The sequence below is a fragment of the Propithecus coquereli genome, unplaced genomic scaffold, assembly GCF_000956105.1.
Source record: "Propithecus coquereli isolate 6110/MARCELLA unplaced genomic scaffold, Pcoq_1.0 Scaffold300, whole genome shotgun sequence".
Lineage (NCBI taxonomy): Eukaryota > Metazoa > Chordata > Mammalia > Primates > Indriidae > Propithecus > Propithecus coquereli.
Genome location: NW_012148620.1, coordinates 1581415 through 1607179, shown reverse-complemented (window position 1 = coordinate 1607179; position 25765 = coordinate 1581415). Strand labels below are relative to the sequence as shown.

The window sequence follows — 25765 nt, the reverse complement described above, 5'->3', positions numbered from 1 at the left end:
CGGGGTCTCGCTCTTGCTCAGGCTGGTCTCGAACTCCTGAGCTCAAACAATCCGCCCTCCTCGGCCTCCCAGAGTGCTAGGATTACAGGCGTGAGCCACCGTGCCCGGCCTGCCTTTTTTTTTTAAGAGACAGGGTCTCACTCTATCACCCAGGCTGAAGTGCAGTGACCTGATCATAGCTCACTGTAACCTCAAATTCTTGGGCTGAAGCCATCCTCCTGCCTCAGCCTCCTGAGTAGTTAGGACTGCAGGCGTGCATCACCATGCCCAGCTGATTTTTTAAATTTTTTGTAGAGATGGGGTCTTGCTGTGTTGCCCAGGCTGGTCTCAACCTCTTGGCCTTAACTGATTCTCCTGTTTCATCCTCCCAAAGTGCTGGGATTAAAGGTGTGAGCCACTGTGCCCGGCCAGCCTTCTTAGTTAAATGTAATCTTGCTCAAAATTTATCAATTCAGCTAAGGTAAACAAATTTAGTAATGAAATCATAGATTACTCAAGTTTTTTTTTGCTGGTTTCTCTTTGATGGTATTTTTTTTTATAGTTGGTTTATTCTTTAACTAACATGCCTAAACTATAATCTTAGAGGTATTGAATAGTTTATTATTCCTTGTAAATATGAATGCTTGTAATTTTCCTAAGAGCTAAAGTTACTGTAATGAAAATACTAACTTTTTACTACATGGTTAATTGCTACATTTCCTGTAATTTTGAAATTCTAAACTCACTACTACATCCATAAGAAAGTTTTAGTTTTGTTTTTGTTTTTTACTGTGAGGCCCATTCAAGAAAAGAAAAGACAGTAAAAGTTAAAAAGAAACAAAAAAATCGGCAAAATTCTCCCTTTTGTACATCGCTGGTAGAAGTGTAATTTGGCATAAACTTACTGGAAATGTTACCTCAAATGTTATATGAGGTTGTACAATAAATGTACAGTATAACATTAAGCATCATCAGCTTTAAAGTAGTTTCTAGATTTTGACCAAGTAATTCTACTTACAGGAGTCTCTCCTGTAGAAATAACTAGATCTGAGTGAAGATTATATGTGAGGATATTCATTGTAGTGTTATTTCTAATAGTAAATGATTTGAAATAATAACTCAGTATCCCACTGTAGAAAAATGATTAGTGTATGGTATACATTCATGTGATAGAGCGACACGCAGCCATTAGGTCATGTTTTTGTTTTTTTGTTTTTTTTTTTTTTTTTAGGTCATGTTTTTGAAGAATATTTATGGCATGGAAAATATTATTTAAAGGCATGTTAAATTTGAAAAAGTACAGACTGCAAAAGGGCAGCATACAGACAAAATATCTTAATTTTTAACAAACTCATATCCATGTTGATATGCATAGACAAAATCTTGGAAGGTAACAGCTAAAATGTTAAAGTAATTATCTCTGTGTCGTGGGAATATCTGATTCTATTTTCCTAAACTTCTCACTATTTCACAGATTTCTGAAAGTGAGAATATACTTTTGTTAGAAAAAAGACACATCACTAAAAATAAACTTACTGGAACAGGAATTGTGTGTGGTGTACAGTAAATCTACAGTTTAACAGCACTTGAGTTTGACTGTGCTTTGTATTTCTTACCATTCAACACTAAACTTCTTTTTTTTTTTTTTTTTTTGAGACAGAGTCTCACTCTGTTGCCCGGGCTAGAGTGCCGTGGCGTCAGCCTAGCTCACAGCAACCTCAAACTCCTGGGCTCAAGCGATCCTCCTGCCCCAGCCTCCCGAGTAGCTGGGACTACAGGCATGCGCCACCATGCCCAGCTAATTTTTCGTATATATTTTTAGTTGTCCGATTAATTTCTTTCTAATTTTAGTAGAGAGGGGGTCTCGCTCTTGCTCAGGCTGGTTTCGAACTCCTGAACTCAAACAATCCGCCCGCCTCGGCCTCCCAGAGAGCTAGGATTACAGGCGTGAGCCACCGCGCCCGGCCAACACTAAACTTCTTGTCTTTTGTTTTGGACATTCCAGAAAGCTTTGTTTTCCTTCCTGTCCAGAGTTTTGCTATCCCCAGAACTGCCCCTCTCCCCACCTTTTTTTCCTGCTGATCTTATGCACTATCCTAAAAGGCTCTTATTTCCAGAAGTGTTTGGTGTCTATACTTCCTTTTCCAGGATGATATTTTGCTTCTCATCCAATTCCAACAATTCAATATATATGAGAATGGGAAAGATAAGAACACTGAGACCTTACACTTAAACTGTATTAGCTGGAAAAAAAAAATTATTTGGCTGTTTTGTTGTGATATTGTTAATGGATTGGTGTCCTCTTATTAGAGTGTTACAACATGTACTTCTAGGGCAGGATTAGAGACCTTGCATGTATTTTTAAAAATAGTTTCGTACAAATAATCATGTTTTTGCAAGTATTCTTTCATATAGAAGTCTTTGAAAAAATATACCAGGAAAAATCTTTCTTGATTCTCTCAGTGATGTATCTTAATAGTAATTAACATTTACTGAATGCTTACTACATTGTAAGCATGTCCTAAGCATGTACTTCTTTAGTCTCTACCACAACCTTATAAAGTAGGTAGATATTGGTATTATTCCCATTTTGCTAAAGAAGAAATAGAAGCACACTAAGGCCCCCCAGCTATTATAGATGCATTCATCGAGGCTTGCAAGTAGTAATTTCTCCAAGATGACAGAACTTTGGTTTGATTCCATGGTTTTGGACTGCCAGCGATCGCTTTACTAGGCCAGAAGTGTAGGCACTTTTCAAAATAATGAAAAAGGTTAGGGAGACTTCTTGCTGTTTCATTATCTACCCATTTCAGAAAAGAATTTCTACTGGTGTTCTGTTACATAATCATCCTACTGAATGATATCCATGATGTGGTCACCAGAGGGGAGTTAACATTTTGGGGTGGGTTGGGGTTTGAGTGTTGGCATTATCAAAGTTTACGTGGTTACAAGTGGCCACAAGTCAGTAGAGGAAGAAGAAAAGTGGGATATAGATGGAGCATTCTGGATGTTGAGGCTAGAACTTTTGTTCCTATTGCATATGTGTTTACCTTTTTATGTTGTCTCAGACTCTTCTGACTGCATAGACTAGATTAAACTCTTTATTTTCCTCCTGGTAACACCTATCACGGTTATTTCTTGTTTAATGTAAAATCTACTCCAGTAGATGTGGCTCTAAGAGGGCAGAGAGCAGATTTCTTCAGTTTTCCCCCCAGCGTCTAACACAGTGCCTGCCTTGTAGTTAGTGTTCAGCAATATGAGTGAAAGTAAAGTGGTTTGATTCAATTCTTTTAATTTTGTCTCCCTACCTCCACCCAGATAATCTTTCTCGAATAAGGATTACAACAGTGAATCTTCAATATTAGCATATAAGGGCAAATCATTTTATAAATAAAAGGGATTAATGGGGCTGCGTAGCGTTGTGAATTCAGATTTAGAATATGGCAGTAATCTTTCTCAAAGACCTCATGTTGCTTTTTTTGTAAACCTTTTTATTTTGAAAAGTCACAAAGTAGTATAAAGAATTACCACATGCCCTTCACCTAGGTTTCCCAAAGTGAACATTTTACCACATTTGCTCTATATATCCTCTTTGTGTATATATAACACATAGAGAAAATGCATCTTTTATCTCTAAATATTTCAGTGTGTATCTCCTAAAAACATGGACAGTCTCTTATGTAACCTATATAGATATCAAAATCAAGGAATCAACGTTGATTCCATACTGTTAACTATATACAGATCTTATTCAAATTTTACCCAATAACATTCTTTATGGAAAGAAGAAAAAAAAACAGAATCCAAGGTCTAGTCTGGGATCACATGTTGCATTTAGTTGTCATGTTTCTTTAGTCCCCCTACTCTTTGTCTTTTATGACCTTGACACTCATGGAGGTGCAGGTGGTTTATTTTGTAGATGGTCCCTGTGTTTGGGTTTGTGTGATGTGTCCTCGTGATTAGATTTAGGTTACGCATTTTTGGCAGGAATATCACAGAATGGATATTGTATTTTTTTCAGTGCATCATTGCAGAAGTCACATGGTGTCTGTCTGTCCCATTACTGGTGATGTTTGTGAGCACTTGGTTAAGGTGACGTCTGCCAGTTTTCTCTTTTGTAAAGTTACTTCCCCTCCCTGCCAGTAATTTTTATTAGTAAGTATCCTGTAGGGAGATGCGTTAAGACTATGGAAATACCTGTTCTCTCAGTTTTCACCTAGTACTTAAGCCTCCTTGATGATTCTTGTCTGAAGTGATTGGTACTTACGACGTTTGCCAGATGGTCCCTTATTTTATTATTAACTGTTGGATGAACTGTTGTTAGTTGTAAAATACTAGAAGTATCACTCAAGTCTGCTTATATAATGTCCTAATTTGAGATGAAATTATTTATACGGCTTTTTTACAGTTTGCCCATATTTTGACTGGGTCGTTGTCAAATGAGAAGTTAATAATTTGACCTTTATAAGACCTTGTTTTGTGTTTGTTTGGTTGTCAAGATCAGGCACATTTAAGTAGTCTGACTTCTTGGTTAAGAGCATGCACTTTAGTGCTGGATTGTCAAGGTTCAGAAACCAGCTCTACTGCTCTCAGTCTGTACATCCTTCGGCAAGTTCCTGAACCTCTCTGTGCCTCATTTTCCTCATCTGTAAAATGGGGATAATAGTAATACTTACCTTTATTAGAGTTATGAGAATTAAATGAATTAACATATAAAGTTATTAGGTGTTCAGCAAGTATTTATTGAATTAATAAAACAGTATTTTATTTTCATAGAAGATTTGACCGGAAATATTGATCTTGATAATTATAATGAATCCACCCTAGGTTAGGTAGTGTGTTAGTCAGCTGTGGTTTGGGAGATGATGCTCAAAGATTTGTCTACTTTATCTTGATAATCAACTGGCAGTGGGGTAACAGCTCAAGTGAGTGCAGTGTAGTCATCGGGTAGAGCATGACACAGAGATAAATGATTTGATTACTTTTATTATTTCAATACTTTGATACATTCTCATTTTTGTTTTTCTGTTTTAATTAACTTACATTTCTGTGTTTTTAAAAAATATTTAATTTTGAGGTACTGACCAAAGAGCGGATTTGTACTTGGAAGGAAAAGACCAGATTGGGGGTTGGTTTCAGTCTTCCTTACTAACAAGTGCGGCAGCGAGGAAAAAAGCACCTTTTAAGTAAGTATTTATACCTTAGCTAAACCTCTGCTGAGTACTTGCCGATGTGTGAAGCACTATGCTGAGTAATATCATGTGATAAAGCACTACCCTCGATTGCTCATAGTCTCCCGTTGATTAGAGAAATAAGAATTCAAAAGAAAGAGAGAGAAAGGAGACAATATAGAGGTAGCTCTCTTGTCACTGATATAGGTCATAACTCCTACAAGAGAAAATCAGCATGACTGGAGTAGCTGGGGAAACCTACGTGGACCTAGATCTTTTTTGTTGTTGTTGTTGAAGAGAAGGAAAGAGGAGTCTATTAATTTGCGGGCAAATGAGGAGGTTGTCAGACTCCTATCTCGAAGTACCAGTGTCCTCTGGATCTTGACCTGTGATAAGACTTGAGGAGGAGGAACATAGGGAAGGATATCCACAGTGGCTGAAGAACTGAAACATTCCTTTATTAAATGCCTATTTATTAAGTTATGGATTATTTAGTACAGATAATTTTTTTCCTTTTTCAAATGTGTAGGCAAAAGTTTTAATCAGAAAGATTCTTAAGTAGCTTAAGATTTTTGCTATCTTATGATGAAAACCCATCCCAGAACATTTTAGATGTTTTTGTTTCTTTTGTAATGGTTTTTAAAGACCAACAGAATAGCAGATAACCGGTTTTTTTTTTTTCAAATTGTCTTTTTGAAAATAATTTTAAGGTGATAATCTGCTCTTTTTAAGATACATTTTTTCCTGATTAGTTTTAATTGATCAAAATCAGTGCCTTTTTTTTTTTTTTTGGGACAGAGTCTTACTCTGTTGCCCAGGTTAGAGTGCCATGGCGTCAGCCTAGCTCACAGCAACCTCAAACTCCTGGGCTCAAGCAGTCCTCCTGCCTCAGCCTCCCGAGTAGCTGGGACTACAAGCACACGCCACCATGCCCGGCTAATTTTTTCTATGTATTTTTAGTTGTACAGCTAATTTCTTTCTATTTTTTTTAGTAGAGACGGGGTCTCGCTCTTGCTCAGGCTGGTCTCGAACTCCTGAGCTCAAACAATCCACCTGCCTCGGCCTCCCAGAGTGCTAGGATTATAGGCACGAGCCACCATGCCCAGCCAAAATCAGTACATATTAATAGCAGAAGCTCAGGATATAATTTCTTTAGTGAATGAAACCATCTAAGGTTTTCCCTTGATTAAGTAGAGAGTTGACTAATGATCGTGATAAATAAGCTGTTGACAATTAGACTTTCAAGAAAAGCTTTCATCCCTAATTTGTGAAGAAAAGTCCTATTGTTGTATCAAACTAAGGTACTCTTTTTAAAGCTGTTACCATCTTCAAAAAGATAATTGTGTTTATCATTAATATAACTGATTTGTCTTATTAGGACAGTGGTTGTTCATGGATTTACCCTTGGAGAAAAGGGAGAAAAGATGTCCAAGTCTCTTGGGAATGTCATTAATCCTGATGTTGTCATCAATGGAGGACAAGTAAGTGGTTTCCTAAAACTTTATTTTATTTTTATTTTAAGGCTCTTAAGTTGACAGCCAAAGCCCTTAATATAGTTACTTCAGTGTAAAAATAAAAACTATCTTTTATATTAGTAGAGGATGCCTTACCATATTGTAAATCCAGACTCTTAAATAACACATGATTTTAATGGAAAGGGAAGGGCTGGGATTGTGGCCCTGCTGACTCATTTCAGGTCTGAATCTCCAGTTAGGTTCTGAATCATCCTGTTTCTTTTTTAATTGACCTTTTAAAACGTGTAGATCCTTTTATGGTTCATAAGTGTGATGATCAGGTTTTCACAATATGGTGTGACACGGGCCTCCCTCGAGCCTTGTTACGATGCTGGCACATTACCTGTCTGACATGGGGGAAAAAAAGCATAAACTGTAATTTTACAGATGAGTGGAAATGATATAAGAAAAAATGAGATGGAAACTCCTAACTGTGTGTTTCATTGTTTTATTTTTGGAAATTATATACTTTAAAGCAACTCATGAATGGACATCAAATCTGAGGTTGCTGATAACTTGGGTTTTTTTTTTTAAGTTGCTTTCATAAAAGAAAACCATTTGTCTATTTTTTCACTCCTGTGGCTTTTTACTGCCCTCCTCACATCCTGTAACCATTCCCTGCTTCGTGTACGGAGTTGCTAGGGAATGCTGATACGGACAGCTGTCCTGGTTCCCTCGCCCCTACCACGGACTCGTCCCTGGCACTGCTCTGTGCCCAGCCCGCCGCCGTTACGCATGGATGCGGACATGACCAGGGAGGAGCTTAGGGATTGGCATCTGGGCCTTGAACAAGATCGCAGAGCTTGCTTTTCCTTCCTCCCGTTTTGTTGTTTTCAGGTGCAGCCTGGTTTGAGCCTCATTTCGTTACAGCGCTGGCATAGTTTATACTTAACATTATGCTCGGACATTTCTGCAGAGGAACTTTACCTGAAACCTCTGTTTGGCTACTGGAATTGAAAGCCATTCTGTTTCTATGTTTTTCCTTCATGAAAAGGATCAAAGCAAAGAGCCTCCCTACGGTGCTGATGTCCTTCGCTGGTGGGTAGGGGAGTCCAATGTCTTCGCTGAAGTGACGGTTGGTCCATCTGTGCTCAATGCTGCCAGAGATGATATTAACAAGGTTAGAGCCATTATTCTTTCTAGTTGTGAATGAAAAGTTTACTAAATCATTGTTTTAAAAAATGAGGCACGTTTTGTTTGGCACTGAAATAATGAAAGTGAGTTTTCACATGTGAGCATTTTAAAATATCCTGTGTTAATTTCTTTCTTTAAAAACATTAGTAATAACACTAATAACTTTATATAATGTCCTTTTATATTTTATTATAATATATAAAATATAGCATAATATGAATTATATTAATTTTATATACTTTTATGTACTCAATGACTTTTCACATTTTCTCCATTTATTTTCACCTGCGAGGCAAGTGAATAACATCATTCTCACCTGCACACATGAATAAACTGAGCTACTGAAAGGTGATTTGCCCTAAGATTATAAAGAAATAAAATGAAAATTCAGTCTTTAGGCATAAAATCAGTGGTTCTTTCCATAACTGGGCTATTGGACTATGGGAATGAGAGAGTTTTTTTTTTTTTCATTTGTAGTCATATTTAGGAATGATATAATAAAAATATCCCATTAAGAAAGTGACAAGAGTTGGATGAAACTTAATTATAGATTAATATAAAATGACTTATCAGTGAAAATTGAAAACCTCATACATTTTTTTAAACTGCATACTTTTTCTCACTATGAATAGCTTAGGAATACACTCCGCTTTCTTTTGGGAAATGTGGCTGATTTCAACCCAGAGACAGATTCCATCCCTGTGAAAAATATGTATGTCATAGACCAGTATATGCTACACTTACTGCAGGATTTAGCAAACAAGGTAAGTGTGAATTAATAAACTTTTGGAAAATAGAAATGGCAGCACTATTGTATGTTAAAATTTTAGTTTCATGCGAGTAGAACATAACTTGCTAGAAATGTAACTAAACTCTTGAGGAAAGTTATACTGGCTAAATTCCACACATTTCCAGGTTGGCCTTAGGTTTAAAGTGTTATAATGTCTTTACTAGGTTCTCAAAAGACTAGGGAAGTACTTGGTGGAAAAGTTGGCCCAGGCTTCCCTTAGACCAGCCTTCTTAAGATCAGCCTTATTTCTCCAGCAAGAAAGAATCTTGTATCTGCAGATGTACCCCTCATAACAAAGTATAGAAATAACTGAAATGACTATTCTGTATGTTTCATATTTGCTCATTTATATGTGGACACAAATAATTGCGTTTTCTTAAAATCAGAAATGTGTTTCCAAATAAGTCAGAGGTGCACATGCTAATTTTTATGTAACCAAAAATAAATGAGGCATAAATGAGGGGACAGAAATGAATTGTTGGTAACTTCCACTCTTTGCTGTTTTAAAAATGGTATGATTGCATCATTTAAAACCCAATCCTTTCCTTGACGAATGGTCTTTTGTGGTTCCCAGAGTAGAATAGTCAGTATTTTCTGAGTGTAGTTGAATTTGTTATTCAGCATTAACCTTTGGAAGATTCTCAGGAATGCTTGCATGTTTTTTGTATGTGCCTGCCTTTGCAACGTGTTTTTGAAGGAACATATTTTCCTCGTGATGACTTGCGTTTTCACCTGCCTGTCCCAGCTTCCAAATTTATTCTGGCTTTGTTCCTTAGATTACAGAATCATACAAACAATATGATTTTGGAAAAGTTGTTCGGCTATTACGAACATTTTATACCAGAGAACTCTCTAACTTTTATTTCAGCATAATCAAAGACAGGTACGTATGACTAAGCATTCAGATACTTAACAAATATTTCTTGAGTATCTACTCTGTGTCTGGCAAATGTTGGGGATACAGCGATGAGCATGGCGGGCAGCACTGTGTTAGGGTGGGGTTCTCGAGTCAAGCCTGATTAAGAACGTTTGCCCTGCCACTTGCTATCTCTATGATTTGGGACAACTTATTCTATAATCTCAGTTTCTTCATCTGCAAAAGGGGGTTGATAACGCCTACTTCATAATGTGGTTATGAGAAGGAAAAGCAGTCATGGAAATAATGTGCTTATTAACACTGTGCTTGATAAAGTAAGTGTTCCATAAGCAATAGCTGCTAATAAGAGAGAATGAACATAGTGCTTGTTCTCAGGACTTTGCAAATCTTCAAGGGGAGAGAGAGAGAGAAATATATGGGCAATTATGTATAACACTGTATGATGTTAAGTAGTGTCTTTGCAGAAGAGGGCTTGTTGCTAAGTCTTCATTTATTGCTCCATGGCAGGTGACGGTGCTATCTCTATAGTAACTAGTCCAATCTGGGGGGCCAGCCCCAACCTGTCAGTACCTCAAGGACCTTCCATATAGGGATCATAACTCCTAGTCCTTCCCTTAAAACACCAATAGCATTGTAAGGGTTGAGGAGTCACATTTTAAATACTATCAACTAACTTATTACTTGTCCTTTAACACGGTAGTCTGTGCTCTAGTTGTCATGTACCTGAAAAACAGAATCGGACATAGCATAGCTATGAGAGTCTTTGAGGAGGTGGGCACATCTGCAGGGAGGAAAGAGGAATAGAAGATAAGTTATCAAAAAATTGTACGAAAGTATGTTTTATTCTTAATTAGAAGATGATTAGAGCCATAGGATTAGCCACTGTAGGAATAAACTCAACTCGAGGCAGATCCCGTATCGTATAGTATCGTTGGTGCTGATATGTTGTTTTTGTCCAGGCTTTATTGTGAAAAGGCAAACGACCCCAAACGACGCTCTTGTCAGACTGCATTAGCTGAAATTTTGGATGTAATAGTTCGTTCTTTTGCTCCCATTCTTCCTCACTTGGCTGAAGAGGTATTCCAGCACATCCCTTACTTTAAAGGTAAGGAACATTTCATTTGTTCTCTCAGTGAGAAAGATCTCCAGTAAAGGTGCAGCTTCTGATTTTATCTATTTCACATAAGGGGCACTTAGTCATCTACAGTGAGTACTTTGTGATGTAATGCGTCATTCAGTAGTAGTTTTTGCACCTATTGGAGGGAGTAGGATGAATTTCAGAACGCTCTTCGAGCTGTCTCTAGTGCTTTCTAAAATGTATTAGCAACTTGACAATATTGAGAAATCACTTTTCTTAAATGCCTTTACAAAAGTTGTAAATTTATTTTAGGTTTCAAAACAGAAAATATAGTGTCTTTAAGTGAATATTTTTATGATTTTTTTCCTTCTGAATGTGTTAAGCTATTATAAAAATTAGAAACTAGAGAAGTTGAGAAAGGGGGAAAAGTCACTCATAATCTTACTACCCATAGACGACTGTTAATATTGGATATTTCTGTTTTATTTTTTTCTAAGTATCCTTTTTTTGAGATCTGACTTTATAGTTTGTCTTTTGTTTAAATGTAACATAAATATTTCCCGGTGCTGATAGAAATGTTTTATAAATATTTAGGATGGCTCCATAATATTTCATCACATGATTACCGTGAATAACAATCCTTGTTCCCCATCAATGGTCAGTGTTTAATGGTAGAGCTTTATATACAGTTGAGGATATATGTAAATCAGTTCACTTTTCTCTCTTCTTCTTAAGAGCCCAAGAGTGTTTTTCGTACCGGGTGGATCAGTACGAGTTCTATCTGGAAGAAGCCCGGGTTGGAGGAAGCGGTGGAGAGTGCGTGTGCGATGCGGGACTCATTTCTTGGAAGCATCCCTGGCAAAAACGCAGCCGAGTACAAGGTTACCATCGTGATAGAGCCTGGCCTGCTTTTTGAGATAATAGAGGTATGCAGCAATCTGTACCTTTCGAAATGCTGTTAATATTATATGGTTTCACATGAAATTTGTTTTTTAAAAATATTGAAATTTTTTTTTTAATTTAGAAATTAGGATTTGTGTTTTCTAATACTAATACTATCAGATTGTTTCCTACTTCTCTGTGTCCTTTCCCTATTCTTGCAAAACACATCCTCTTCAGTGGAACATGTGCATGTTACTTCATAGGGACAGGGAAGGTGTGATGAAGTTCTGTTTAGAATGAAAGCCCTCAGGGCTATTTAGAAGATAGGTGAACGGATCAATGGCAGTAATATTAGAATACGTAAAAATTGGGAGTTTTATATTAAGGGTCTGGTTTTCTGAGAATTTTGTCCATTTGGAACAGATTCAAAACAAATCCAAAAATAGCTTCCATTTTTATTTTGTGAGATCTGGAGAAAATTCATTTGCTCCAGCAAATTATCACATGCACCTCAAAGCATTCATCCTATTTTTATTTCTAAAAAGGCCATCAGAATTTTCTTCTTGGGATTCTTAGCGATTGATTGGCCAGGTTGGTGAACATAATGACTTGAGAGTCTTCTTTAGTCTAAATGCTTAAGAAGTTAATTGGCAATGAATATCTTTTTCTAAAGTTTTACTGGTATCTGTTTTCTAAAACATACTCATTTCATTTTGGTTGGTAAGCTGAATTTAAATTTTTAATAATTAGAGTGATTAAGATTTGAGGCTTGAAATAACTAGTAGGTGTAAGATTATTGATAACAGAGAAAATAGATCAGATGGTCACATTTTAAAACTTACAAGTTGGGAAGCTCTGTTTCATTTGTACACGAGGGACCATTGAAGCTGTGACCTATCCAAAGGTATGCAGCCTAGTCTTGGGCTTTTCTTCTATGTATTATGTTTCCTCTGACTTCAGTTGTTCTAAGTAATAAGCTGGAAAGAATATAGCTTGTTTTGGATCATTTATATTGGAAAAAATACTTTGGAATTTTCAAAAACATGAATACATGAATGTGTTTTCCTTGGGAATCACACCAAGTGGCTGTCAGATGGAGTCCTGGTTCTAATTGCATGAACTTGTTAAAACCAAATTAATCTCTTTGAGTCTCCTGTTTTTTCATAGGCTTTTTTAAAAAAGAAATGTCTAATTAGCCCACAAACTCATTTTTAAACATCCAAATTACAATGAGGTTTCTGTGTGTTATTCACAGTGCCACCACTGGTGTACCTTGCTAAAAGCAGGTCTTGTTGCGATAGTATCTTAATCCCTCTCCCAGTATAGGAAGCATGACACAGGAAAAAAAAAACCTATGGGCTCTGAGGCTGGCACAGCTGGACTGGAGTTGCAGATCTACCACCTACTGGTTGAGAAATGTGGGCAAGTTAACTTCTTTGCCTGTTTCCTCATTTGTAAAGTGAGAATAATAAATGCCATCTATGTTCTCTGTGACAATTAGAAATAAGAAACATTTAGCATCAAGCAAAGTGAAGTACCTGGCATAGGGTATATTCTTAGTGAATACCGTTGATGGAAATATTTAGTTTTATACTAGTAAGAACTGATGATTTATTAATAATAGTATTAGCTCAGGATGTATGGTATCAAAGGGTTCCTCACTTAAACACAAGAAGTTTTAGTGTCTTATGTTTTTTAACTGCAGTTTATGGCAAAATTTGATTTAATCAGTGACTTTCACACACTTACTTCCAGATGCTACAAGCTGAGGAAACTTCCAGCACCTCCCAGTTGACTGAGCTGATGATGGCTTCCGAATCAACTTTACTGGCTCAGGAACCACGAGAGATAGCTGCAGATGTAATTGAGCTTAAAGGGAAATTCCTAATCAATTTAGAAGGTAAGAAGGAGATGAAAGTAACAAGTGGTATCTAAAGAATTGAATAATTATAGGTCATCACCAACTTTCCAGTGTACTGGATTTATTCTAAAGGCAGACATATTTGGATTCCAAGTTTCTCAGCCAGCTCTTGAAAGTGTCCTACCTGACGATCTTGGGAACTGAAAGCTAGGATAGAAGAGGGAGATTCCTTTGTCCTTTGAATAAATAATAGTCATTGGATGTGAAGTTAGTCTGACTTGTCCTCTTCCCTTTTGGGTCCCTGTCCTTTGATACTTAGTACTCAAGTACTGCCCGGCCCTGCCTACTGTTCCCCAAAGTTGATTCTAAACTTTCCTATTATGCACACCCCGAATTAAAATATTATTTAGCCACTCTTAATGGTTAAGGAACCAATTCTGTTGAGCTCATTCTCACCGTGGTATCTTTTATAAGTGAGCTTTTTGTCGAAATTTCTGTTATAGGAGATTTTATCAACCTGAGTCATCCTTATTGATGGGGGTGGAGTAGCATTAATAGAGTAACAAGCAGATATTTGGGCAATGGAGATGCTGCTTATGTTTTCATAATAGCTTTTAGGTACTAGCAGGAGACGGGGGCCAATTTATAGGCATCAGTTTAAATTGGGGCTTGGCAACATTGACCATGTATTAATAGTAAAGTTTCTGGCTTAATTTGCTTTTTATAATGTTAACGTACATTCTCTGTACAACGACTAGAAAATAATTTACTCCTTATTTTTATCAAAGAGTTAATGGTGGAGAAGTTTTTGGTTCCTTTTGTCCAAACCGAGAAGTTTTGAGTGGGGACACTACAGTTGTCACTATAATTTGGCTTTTTAAAATTCTTAGTCAAGTATGTAGCTGGAGAGAGAGGCAGTGTCATTCATCAGATCTATACCCGGATTCAGAGCCAGAAAGCCTGTTCTGCCTGAGTAGATACAGAACTCAGTGACTTGGGGAAAAATTTAGTTAATCTCACTGAGTTATAGGGTCTCAGATTCCTCAGCTCTCTTCAGCTGTTCAGGTTTATGATCCCATTATCTTGGCTATTTAGGCAATAGGACAGATATGGCAGTATCTGACGAGCTTTACCAAGACAGGAAGGAGAAAGAAAGCTCTGAAAGAGGAGCCCCTATAAACCTGTTAAGAAATAATGATACAAGTTGAATGGCCTATCAGAAATGCTGATGCATTTTTCTTTCATAGGTGGTGATATTCGTGAAGAGTCTTCATACAAAGTAATTGTCATGCCAACTACCAAAGAAAAATGTCCTCGCTGTTGGAAGTATACAGCTGAGTCTTCAGATACACTCTGTCCTCGATGTGCAGAAGTTGTTGGTGGAACATAGTACCCTCATGTTCATAGCTCTCTGAGCAAGAACCCTCCTGACAGTACGGGCTGCAAGTTTAGATGGATTGTTTACAATATTGGAAAGAAATCCAAGATCTAGGTAATGGGCGGAAGAGTAAATGATGGAGGATGAAGGTCAAAATAAAAATTATAAAAAATATTTCCTGTAACTAGAGAAAGAATTATGTATATATACATGCAGAACCCCATATATCTATGGATGGATGTATCCATAACATACTTATTCAGAACACAGACACATACTCAGCTTGCCTTCAAATATGGCTGAACAGAAAATGTTTTATATTTTATAAATATTTTTGACTTACTATTTAAGGTCTATGATGTCTGAAAATAAAGGCATTCTGGAAGACTATTGCCTGATGTTGGTGAAGTTGTGAAAGTAAGTGTCGTTTTGAAGGAGAATGGCAAAGGTGTGTCTCCCTTTAGATTCAAAAAAGTCATTTCATTCTGCCCACTAGTGAACATCAGCCTTTTCAGAATAGCTAGTTTTTTGGGTTGGATTAGAAAGAGGGGAATTCGTTATTAAAGACAGGACTAAATCTCTTAATACGTACACTTATGAATATTAAGGAAACAACAATGAAAGCTGAAAATTTATTTCACTAATGTATATAAGTTCACAACAATGAACAGACACAGAAAATAGCAGTATATACAGAATTTCACTACTTACAATAGATAAACAATATTCATTTTATAAACAATTCAGCATTGGATTGAACTCTTTTAAGGATGGCCAATTCTTTTCAGCAGAAATCTAACTTTCAGAAGCCCAGCAAACCCATCTCTAGCAGGGTGAGAGATGGCTTTTCCTGTTGCTAAAGTGGACTGTAAAAATATTTGTCTCTCATAAATGAAATGGACCACAGCAACTCCTCTAAGTGAATGTTATATTTAATGTAAGCCTAGTATTATTAAATCTGTTTTTTGTGATTTTAGATTGCAATTAACCATGTTTTAAAAAAGCAATTTAAATGTAACAGTGTTTAATTTGACCATAGATGAATTTTTATAACTAAGGTGAAACTTTTTGTTCTTTTTGCAAAAGTATGAAGCGTTCAGAAGCTTGGTTCTCTATACCTTTTTATCTACATTTATCCTGGCCCCTCTAGTTCTACATCTAAACACAACCTATAAATGTAGAAGTTATGATTATTTTAATACTTTTGTTTTCCTTTAGCATTATACAATAGAATTAATTTAACAAGATAAAAAATGCATTTAACATTAATGAAGAAAGATGTGTGGGAATATATCTAGGAAAACACTACTGATTATTGGCTTCCCATCAGTAACTGCAGTAAGCGCTACGTACCTTTGTTTCAGAAACCACCCATTCTACATAAAATCCAACTCCTTTATTTGTGGCTCTTCATTGTTATGGAATGTATACATATGTATTTGTTTTTCTTTCTTCCTATCATATTTATTTTAAAAGTCCTTGATGAAGTAGTATTTTCCTTGATGAACTAGTATTTAACTGATTTTCTTAACCATACAACTCCAAATTCAACTTCTTACAATTCTATGAATGTGAAGTTTTAAGATAACTAGAAGACTCAATGATTTGTGTTATGGTTCTGAGTCATATTTCAGCTTACTATTCTCAGCAATTCCCAGATTTGTGTGTCCTACCAGAGTAAGTTTAACCAGTTTTATTATCTACCTTGCTTAAGTATCCCCCTAAAGGGATAATGGAATTGAGGATTTAATCTTTAAAAATGCCTAAGTTTCTTGGACCAGCCTCCTCAAATTCATACTACTTTCAAAGTATTTAGAAAAACCACAGGAAGAACTAATCTCTTAGAACATAAATACCAAGGGACTATTTCTAGAATTCTTGTACACATATCTAGCTTTATAGAATGTGTCTGGCTGGGGCAGTGGAAATCCAAGCAGAGGCTGGGAGGTTAGACTAGCTTAAGGCCCTTTGCAGCGCTGCTACTCTACAAAATACGTGCCTCGATCAGACTCACAGGCCCTTACCCCAAATACAATACTCAAGACATCTTAAAAATTTATCTTGTAAGATTTTAAATTTGATAGTTAAACAGTTATTAAGTTTTAGCCAGTTAAATTCTTATTTGGATGTGATCTTTTTAACTCAAACATCAGGAGTATGTCCCTAAAGGAAATACACTCCTCAACCCTGTACATTTACAAGTGAAGGAACACACCTCTGTGTCGCAGTGAGTTACTTTACTATGTATCATTAGTAACTGCCCTGTATGGCTACATCCTAAAGACAGACTGTAATTAATACTTGGTATTTGTAGAACTTAAAGCACTTTTTTACAGAGTTTTGGGGGTTTTTGTTTTTGTTTTGGGAGATAAGGGTCTCACTATATTGCCAAGGTTGGCCTTGAACTCCTGGGCTCAAGCAATCCTCCCACCTCAGCCTCCCAAGTGGCTACAGTTTGGTTTTAATCAGTAAATATTTATTTAGCACTTGGACTGCTCTAGGCACTAGAGGGTACAAAATTAGTTGTATTTTATCCTCTCAACCCAGCTGTGAGGTAGGTTTGCTAAAGCTTTAATACCACTAAGCATTTTTTTCTGTACTGTTCCAAAGGACAGAAAACATTACCAAATTCCAGAAGTAGACATTTCTAAACACTTATAGGAAAAATAAAGTTGGACTTAAAAATTTTTAGTATCTTTGCCTTTTTTTTTTACATAAGTTTTACAAGATAATACATTTTTACAATTACCTGATATGGATACAACTTTGCAACTTGGCAAGAAGCAAATCTTAACTTACGTGATAATTAATTTGCTGCATTGTTTGCATCTCAGATTCTCCATTTTGGCAAGCACAACAGGTTAAAGGTTCTATTTAGTGTCCCTTCTGATGAACAGGATGATCCAGAACCCATTCTTCCTCCTCAAGCAAGGCCATCCTCCTCTGATGGGAACAGCAGAACCTCTGGGAAAGGAACCTTCCAGCATCCAGAACTCCCGGGTGGCAGCCCACTACGGGGTTTTAAGCATGATAACAAAAGCATTTTCATAACGTCTATTAAAACAGTGGGATGTATCTCTAACTCTACTGATGGGACTGTACATGAACACATTTATATTTAATTACAACAATATTTTAGATGTGAAATATAGAATCCTATAATAAGAACATAATCTGTAAATTAAAACCAATTTTAAATAGCAAAGTTTACCAGTAAAGCTACTTCAGTGTTTGAATTAGAAATAAACAGTAAAACATCTGTATTAATTGTAGTATAATTGATTTGTTTATATTTTATCTTCACTATTAACCAAAGTGAAGTTTAGCCAGGATTGCACTTTCTAAAAGTTATATATAATTTTTTTTGTACAAAAGAAAAAAAGACATACTCTCCATAAAATTCCAGCTCTTACTATGTAAAATAACCATGCACTAATTCGTGTTGTAATCACACAGTTTTAGACTATGTCCAGCGGATGAGTGTCATAAAGGAGGAATGGATATGGCTTCCACAGCTTCGATGAGGTGTAAGGCTAGAGTGTACTGCCCATGTTTCTCTGGTAAAAGCTCAATGACTTTATTTACTAGTTTTGCTGTCGTTGCAATTGGCACTTCAGTGTTTTGAAGATCCTGGGGATCCTACAAACGGGACACAAAAACAACCTATTAGTTACATAAAATGACACAATAGTTAATGACTAAACAGTTATCACAATAGTTATTTCCCAATAAAAATGCTTTTCTTTGGAACTGGATGAATTAAACTAGTCATTCAAATGTTCTTCATACGTGTTACTGAACAGGCATTTAAGAAGACATTCAGCGACCTGTCTGCTGTCATTCTGTGCTTGCTCACCATTGCTTTCAGCCAGGTGCACAGCGTGGGCGAGAGTCTGGCAAGCAGCTCCATTCCTTCTTTTGTCTGCGTGTGGAGAAGCGCATGAGCCAGCCTTTGCCCCGTCAACACGAGCAGCTGAGACGCAAGGACCTCTTTGTCATGAACCTGTAGAATGGCCTGAGGACAGGAACGTGGAGAAATGATATGGTCAGAGCTAACAGATGTACTTATTCTGTAGGAAAGCAGGGGGTGCCAGTGAAGAGATTCTCATTCATTTTTGGGCTGTGGCCACGGACATAACCAAAGGGAAATCCAAATCGAACTCAGCATTTAAACCTGAATTTCTGCTCATCAGCTGATTTTTGCTTCTCTCATCACCTTATTTTTCAATCCAGTATTACTATACAATGTGTCGTTCTCAAGCTTTTGACAAATAAAGGGAAATATATTAGATCATACCGTGACTACCTAAAACCCTCTAATGGCTTCTGAATACACTTAGAATAATAACCATAGACTCAACTACAACCTGGCCCCTGCCAGCCTCCTCACCTCCTCTCATACTCCTTTACCCCTCGCTTCCTGTTTGCTCAGCCATAAGCCTTCCTGGTCCTGGACCTAATCACACTAGTCCCTACCCTTCTGACTCAAGCACTGTCCCCAGGTTTCCGAGTGGCTGGCTGCTGCTTATCCTTAGGGGCACAGTTCAATTGTCATTTTCCCTGGCCACCCTCTTGCAGTAGCTCCTGTTTATTCATATGATCCTGTTTATTTTCTTCACGGTACTTGTGACTCAACACCAAATTTAGCCAGCCTGCTTTTCCGCACCTGTCAGTAGACTGTCAATTCCATGAGGAGAACTTGCCTGTTTTGTTTACTGCTATACCCCTGTGCACAGAGCAGGTCTGGCACCCTGTAGGAATTTACTTGATTCTATTTTTATATTTCAATATTCTATTGTTCTTTTTTTGTGCCTGGAAGTTCTACCAAAAGGAAGAGTAAAAAGCTTTATTGGAAACTTTACTGATTCTGTATTCCAACTATCAATTTTATAAACTGAGCTCAATTAACATTCGTAGGTCACGATTACCTCTTCCGCTAAGTGGTCAACTCCATAGTTGTAGAGTTCCCCCACGTAATGCCGTCTGATAACGTCCTCGCTAACTTGAAGGTGATGGGCTAGATCCACAGCTAGAACCGGCCAGTCTTGGTCTTTCCCGAAAGGAGCGGTTGTTGCCTCTTCTGGGGGATCTTTGTCCTTTCTGATTGAATGTTGTGCCTGGACAGCTGCACTGACAACTTTCAATAAGAACTTGAAAGTGGAGAAGAGATACGGCAATGTCTTATTGGTGTGTTTCATTAAAAATATCTAAATCGAAGCAATCGTTGGCTTTTCTGTCAATTGTAGGTAGCTTTTATGTTAAAATTGTTTAATTATCAAAAAGGGAACACATAATTTAAACGGAAACTAGTTCTCAAGAATACTCTGAAAGTGGTCGTCCTTTTAAAGGCCAAGTAGATTTTTGCTTTACTATTTTTTCTCTGAAACAAAGATGAAATCCAATAGCTATAATTTACCTGTTGTCGTGCAGAAATAAAATTTGGATCCATTTCCCCACTAGGTAATAACTGAATTGAAGTTAGGTCTTTGAAGAATGCATTTTTTCCCTAAAGAGAAAGAGATCAAGAAAACTGGTAAGTGTGGATTATTAAGTAGAGAAAAAGGGAAAGATGAAAAAAACGTTAAGCCATTTAATCAGGAATAACTCAGGGTTAATTTTATTTTCTCCTTGCACAATAAGATTTTAGCCTTTTGTTCATTTAATTTTTATAACAATTATCTAACATGTAGAAGGCAGCCTTTAAGATGGTCCCCACTGGTCCCTTCCTGGTATTTGTGCCTGTGAGGACTCTTCCCCTTGAATGTGGGCTGGTGAGGCTGGTGACTTGCTACTAGTAAACAGAATTAGGTAGAGGTGACAGCATGTCACTTCCAAGATTTACTGCTGCTGCCTTGAATGCTCGCATTCATTCTCACTCGCTCTGAGGGAAACAGCTCCATGCTGTGAGCCACCCCATGGAGAGGCACATGCGGCAAAGAACTGATTCTTGCCAACAATCATGCTTGGAGTCAACTACCCCCATCCCATTTGAGCCTTTAGATGAGACCACAGCTCCAGTGAGCATCCTAACTATGGCCACATGAGAGACTAAGCCAGAGGCACCTACATAAGGGGAAAACAAATTTGTGACCCACAAAAACTGTGAGTAATAAATGTCTGTTATCAGCCACGAAGTTTTGAGATAATTTGCTTTGCAGTAATAGATAATGCATAGTATGTACTCCAAATCCTTTTAAAAAAACACTTGAATTGTCTAAAAACGCCTTGTTTAAGAGAATGAACGCGTGTGTGATGAGTCAAAACAGTACCAGAGAACAGGATTTCGGAAGTTCCTTGGAAGGAAATGTGCTACACAGCAAAGAGCACTGGCCTGTAAGCGGGAAGACCCAGGCTCTAGTCCCAGGCCCACAACTTCCAACCAGGTTGCCTTGGGTGACTCCACCAACTTGGGTTACTCTTTCTTCTACAAACAAGTCATCCAATATATCTTCTCATACACTTTCCATGGCTAATCATCTATGAGTGTAGGTCATCCAGTGTGACTGCCAAGTAGGCTAGAGCTACACGTCCTTCAGTGATGATAAATACTAGACTTCCCAGAGCAACCCATCACTGTTTGAGAGATTTACTGTTCGTTCACTCACCCGCAATCTGTTACTTTGTAGTTCCTAATTGGTGGTCTTAGATATAAGGGTTATAATAGTACCATTTATTATTTACTATGTTCCAAACACTACTAATTACTTTATGTTGAATAGGTCAATTAACCCTCACAGCCATGAGGTAGGCAACAGAATTACCTCCATTTTCTGAATGAGAAAACTGAGACTAAGAGAAACTAAATAATTCTAGTTAGCAAATGGTAACACTGGGATCTGGTTTCACAAGCCACCAAATCACACTACCACTCTATGTAGTCTATGTAGAGGAGAGACATGCAGCTGTCTGAGGTCATCTCAGCATGACATGGGTTAAGACGTAACATCGTAACTGTGCTGGTCCAATGCTGGATACGTCCTGGTTTCACAGAGTCCCTTTTTGAGGGAAGTACTGAGCTGGACACTTAATTTTGATATATATATTTTTTTTTTTTTTAACTTTTAAGTACCCTTTTCTTTTACAATCTTAAATGAAAGATATAATAATCCACTCAAAATCTTTACTTACAATGTAAGTAATATGTAATGTTATTTCATTAGGAAGATGAAAATTTGTCATCAGACTTCTCCTACCCTATCTTTCAAAAGTAAACTCTTGGAATCTAAATGTTAAAGGTTACTGATTAAAAACAAATTTCTCAAAACATATTATTTCTGCTTAGTTTATACCTTCAAATTTAACATGTCCAAAATCATTCAAAATGGGCTTCCTTGTAAATGGTATACCCAGTCTCCAAAGCTTGAAACTGGATGTAACTGTAACCCCTTCCATCTCCTTGAGCACTATACCCAATCTGCTACTTATTTGCTGACTCCTCCAAACCCCTTCATGATTTTATTACCTCCCCTGAGTCCACATCCTCACCAACTCCTGCTTTCAGGGGTTTCCCACACTCTACTCACTATGTCATCCAGTCTCTTCTGCATGCCGCTGCCATGTAACTTTTCTTTAACATTTCCATAACTATAAATGCATTAAACATTTAATGAGCTACTATTATGTGCTAGGCTTGGCACATGGACATGGGAACACAGTAAAGAGGTGGTAAGTTCAGGGAATGTAGACAAAGACTCTGAAGAGAAGATGACACGTAAGTAATAACCTGAAACACAAAAAGGAGTTGGCCATACAAAATAGCTGCCTGTGAAAACTGAGTATCACAAATGAAGACAAGAAGTAATGTACGATTTCTCTGAGGAATGGAGGGTTCACAGTAGTCACAGCCAGGGTGAAGGAGAAACACTGATGAAACAGGAAAGGTGAGTAATGGCTGTGGGGAGCCTCCTGGTTCCATGTTTCCATGTTTTGGGGGTTCTGTTAGGATCATATTCCCCGGTCTCCTGCTTCACCCCACACTCACTCCTCCCCGAGATGGACTGGTGAATTTAGGAGAAAGAGCTGAACATTCTCAACAGCCCCTTGGTTTTCCCTCTTCAGGGAGGCAGTCTTGCCACAGGGAGAGCACGCTCTCTGCTCCTACACGGCAGGTACTTCAGGGGTCCCAGCTGTGCCTGTCCTTGAGTGCACAAGTCTCCCACACAAGGGGAAATGATAAACCCACTTTCCCACCAGGTGTTCTCCAACCTAGCTTCTAGCAGTAAGGCACTAAGTAATAAAGCTGACAATTTTCTCTCCAGTGGTCTGAATCCTATGTCTGTCTCTCATTTGACACCTGCATGGGGAAGAAAAGGGTTTTACTATCCACAGCAGCCAAATTGTGAAGGTCTCTTACATATTCTACTAATGAGTTTGGACTGGGTGCTGCAGGGGAGCCGGAGTCTCAGGCATGGAGCTAACAGGCTTAGGCCTCTGTCTTGGGAAGACAGCCCTCGCAGCATGGCACTGGAGAGAAACTGGAGGCAGGGTGATGAAGGGGCTGCTGTCAGCCGAGGGAAAGATGATGAGGCCTCAACGAGGGCTACCATGCTGGAGAGGAACAGACATATACAATGTAAGGGAGATTTACAAGAATGGATTTACAAGAATGGATTTACAATGAAGTAAATTATCTAGAAGTGGGGAATTAGCCAGAACACTTCAAGGTTTCTAGTTTTTTGCCAGTGCAGAAATGATGACATCATTAATCAAATAACCAAGCCAGGGAATTCAGGAAAACAGCAGATTTAGGTCAGGGGCAGGATGGGGGTGAGGGTTTGCAGACATATTTTAGATATGAAGTGTCTGAAGTCCCACAGGACATTCAGAGAGAGACGTTCAATAGTAATACATGCCCCAAACTCTGGGGGATAGGTCAGACCTAGAGATATATAAGAGGGAAAAATGTGTGTATCCAGGAAGAACATGGAGAATGAGGAAGGCAGACATGAGAGCAAAACTCCAAGGGACACCAATATGTAGGGTAAATCAGAAGAATGGAATCAAGCAGGGAATAAAAGAGTTGGAACCTCACAATGAATTTTATTCTACACAAGTCACAAAAGCACTGAACAACTTCTATTAAATAAGAAAATCCATGTGTCTGCTAACCCTGCAGCTTTAAAATAGCTCTGAAATCCTTTGAGGTACTTACCTTACTGTCAAAAAGTGAAAGTGGCTTCACAGACTTCAGAGAAAACCTCATGACTGCATACAAGATGGAGCACAAGATGGAATGGTGCTCCACCAGTGGGTAGTGGATGTGTTTCTGTTCAAGGGCCAGTTCCACTATTGAGATTGGTCCTTCCACAGAGAGCCAAGCATCCTCAGTATCCAGGACGGGGACCTGCATTTCATCCCTGCTAACATCTGCCTACGGGTTTTGAGAACGGAGGACTGTGTTCAGAATTGGAAAGCTAAGAGCTCACAAATATCCTTATCAGTTTATTACCAGCAAAGTGCAAACCCATACTCCACATCCCCTAAAATTGTAATAAAAAATACAAAATTTAATTTTAATAACAATTTAGTAAGAAACATCACTACTTTTTGGGCTTAAGTCAAAAGTCAGAAATGAATAAATGAGAAATAAACTCATTAAAATAGTCCTTTCTTAAGTCCACTGATTTTCAGAATAGTATCTTAGGAGCAGTTCAGAATAATAATATACCTCTTTTACCTCCATTAAAGTCTGAAGAAGATCCAAGCAGGAGCCAAGGAAAGATGTCACTGCTGTGTCACTCATTCCCACATCCTGTTTTTAAAAAGGAAAACAATTAGGCCCTGCAACAAAACTGCTATAGTTACTATCACAAAAACAAAAAATAGAATACAACACACCTGTTTAACTGACTTTCTGCACTATTAATAGGCGAGAATTTGAAAGTCAAGGCATTAACACATTTAAGTTCCTTCTTTTAGATTCTTTAGAGTCAATTAATTTTAAAGTTAGGCTTTAAAAAGTGGTACTACTATCAAGTTTTAAAAATTAACGTTCTTTACGTATTGTAAAGATGCATTCTCACCAGTTACTACAGATGGCGGCACTCCTGTGCTCATTGTTCAGTTTGCATTTGATAGCCAAATAATCATAGTACATGGAAGACGTACACGTAAGAGTCCAACTCTAAAAGTTCTAAGAAAATGGCCTGGTCTGGTTTCAGAGCATCTTTTAAGGACTGAACTGAACCCTCAGAACAAAACCAGAATCCCAAGCTTGAGAACTAAATACGACATTCATGCTGTGGGCAACAGTTGGTCCCCTTGACTCCCTTATAGGGCTTGTCCAAGGGGTCGCTGCCTTTGCGTGCAATCTTTTTGAAACTAACAACCAATACATTCCTCACCGCCTCGAAGTAAATAATTCAGAGAGTGTGTGGGCACATATGTAACTAGTCATACAACCACTCTTAAGAACACACTAGAATAATTCCCCAACAATGGTGATTTTTTTGAGAACCGAGGGCCTGTAACAGCTGGATTCATGTGTCCCAATTATTTCTTAAATATATTTGTCATATGAACATTTCAAATTTCCAAGCAAAAGCTACTAGCACTATTAATCACTGGCCCCAAATACAAACCCAGTATCTGTGGATCGGAATATTATCTAAGACTAATATTGTATCTATACAATGGTTATTACATATAGGTAAAACAAATTCACTATTCACATGAAACTACTTCAGTTTGATGCTTTTACTATAAATTTCTAATCTGAAGTAGAGAAAAAATATGCAGCAATGGTAGCATGTTATGCTGCTGTCCACAGTCCAAAGTTGAACACATCTTACGAAAACTTAGCTTTAACATGCTGACAATCTGGAAAGCTAAATTAAAACTGGCCATAGTTCATGATCAGTTTCCTTAATATAAGTATTCTCTTTTCATTTTTCTTATCTCCAGATATGTCATCAAATTGGTAAAAAGCAAAGTTCACCCCTACAGTTAATAAGGTACTATATAAAGTGTAGGATTAACAACTGTAATTATATAATAATTATGGGAGATCGCTTACCCTTCGGCATAACCTATCCTTTGGTGCTTTTCCAACCTAAGATAAAAAGACACAAAATGCTGTAATACTTAATAATTTAAATCAAGA

General features: G+C 37.6%; 2 protein-coding genes across 2 annotated transcripts in view; one reads left to right on the top strand and one right to left on the bottom strand.

Moving 5' to 3' along the window:
* Positions 1 to 15049, top strand: part of IARS2 (isoleucyl-tRNA synthetase 2, mitochondrial) — a 56861-nt gene extending 41812 nt beyond the window's left edge. The window contains exons 15-23 of the mRNA XM_012649680.1: positions 5057 to 5165; positions 6529 to 6631; positions 7659 to 7784; positions 8431 to 8562; positions 9365 to 9471; positions 10425 to 10570; positions 11279 to 11469; positions 13181 to 13325; positions 14534 to 15049. Coding sequence (XP_012505134.1) covers positions 5057 to 5165; positions 6529 to 6631; positions 7659 to 7784; positions 8431 to 8562; positions 9365 to 9471; positions 10425 to 10570; positions 11279 to 11469; positions 13181 to 13325; positions 14534 to 14676 — 1202 coding nt within the window. The 3' untranslated portion in view covers positions 14677 to 15049. The remainder of the gene's footprint in view (positions 1 to 5056; positions 5166 to 6528; positions 6632 to 7658; positions 7785 to 8430; positions 8563 to 9364; positions 9472 to 10424; positions 10571 to 11278; positions 11470 to 13180; positions 13326 to 14533) is intronic.
* Positions 15050 to 17366: 2317 nt separating this feature from the next.
* RAB3GAP2 (RAB3 GTPase activating protein subunit 2 (non-catalytic)) overlaps positions 17367 to 25765 on the bottom strand; it is a 131698-nt gene continuing 123299 nt past the window's right edge. The window contains exons 23-29 of the mRNA XM_012649670.1: positions 25679 to 25714; positions 24341 to 24415; positions 23816 to 24034; positions 20081 to 20170; positions 19593 to 19814; positions 18521 to 18679; positions 17367 to 18303 (exon numbers count right to left, since the gene is read on the bottom strand). Of these exons, the coding sequence (XP_012505124.1) occupies positions 18148 to 18303; positions 18521 to 18679; positions 19593 to 19814; positions 20081 to 20170; positions 23816 to 24034; positions 24341 to 24415; positions 25679 to 25714 (957 nt within the window). The 3' untranslated portion in view covers positions 17367 to 18147. The remainder of the gene's footprint in view (positions 18304 to 18520; positions 18680 to 19592; positions 19815 to 20080; positions 20171 to 23815; positions 24035 to 24340; positions 24416 to 25678; positions 25715 to 25765) is intronic.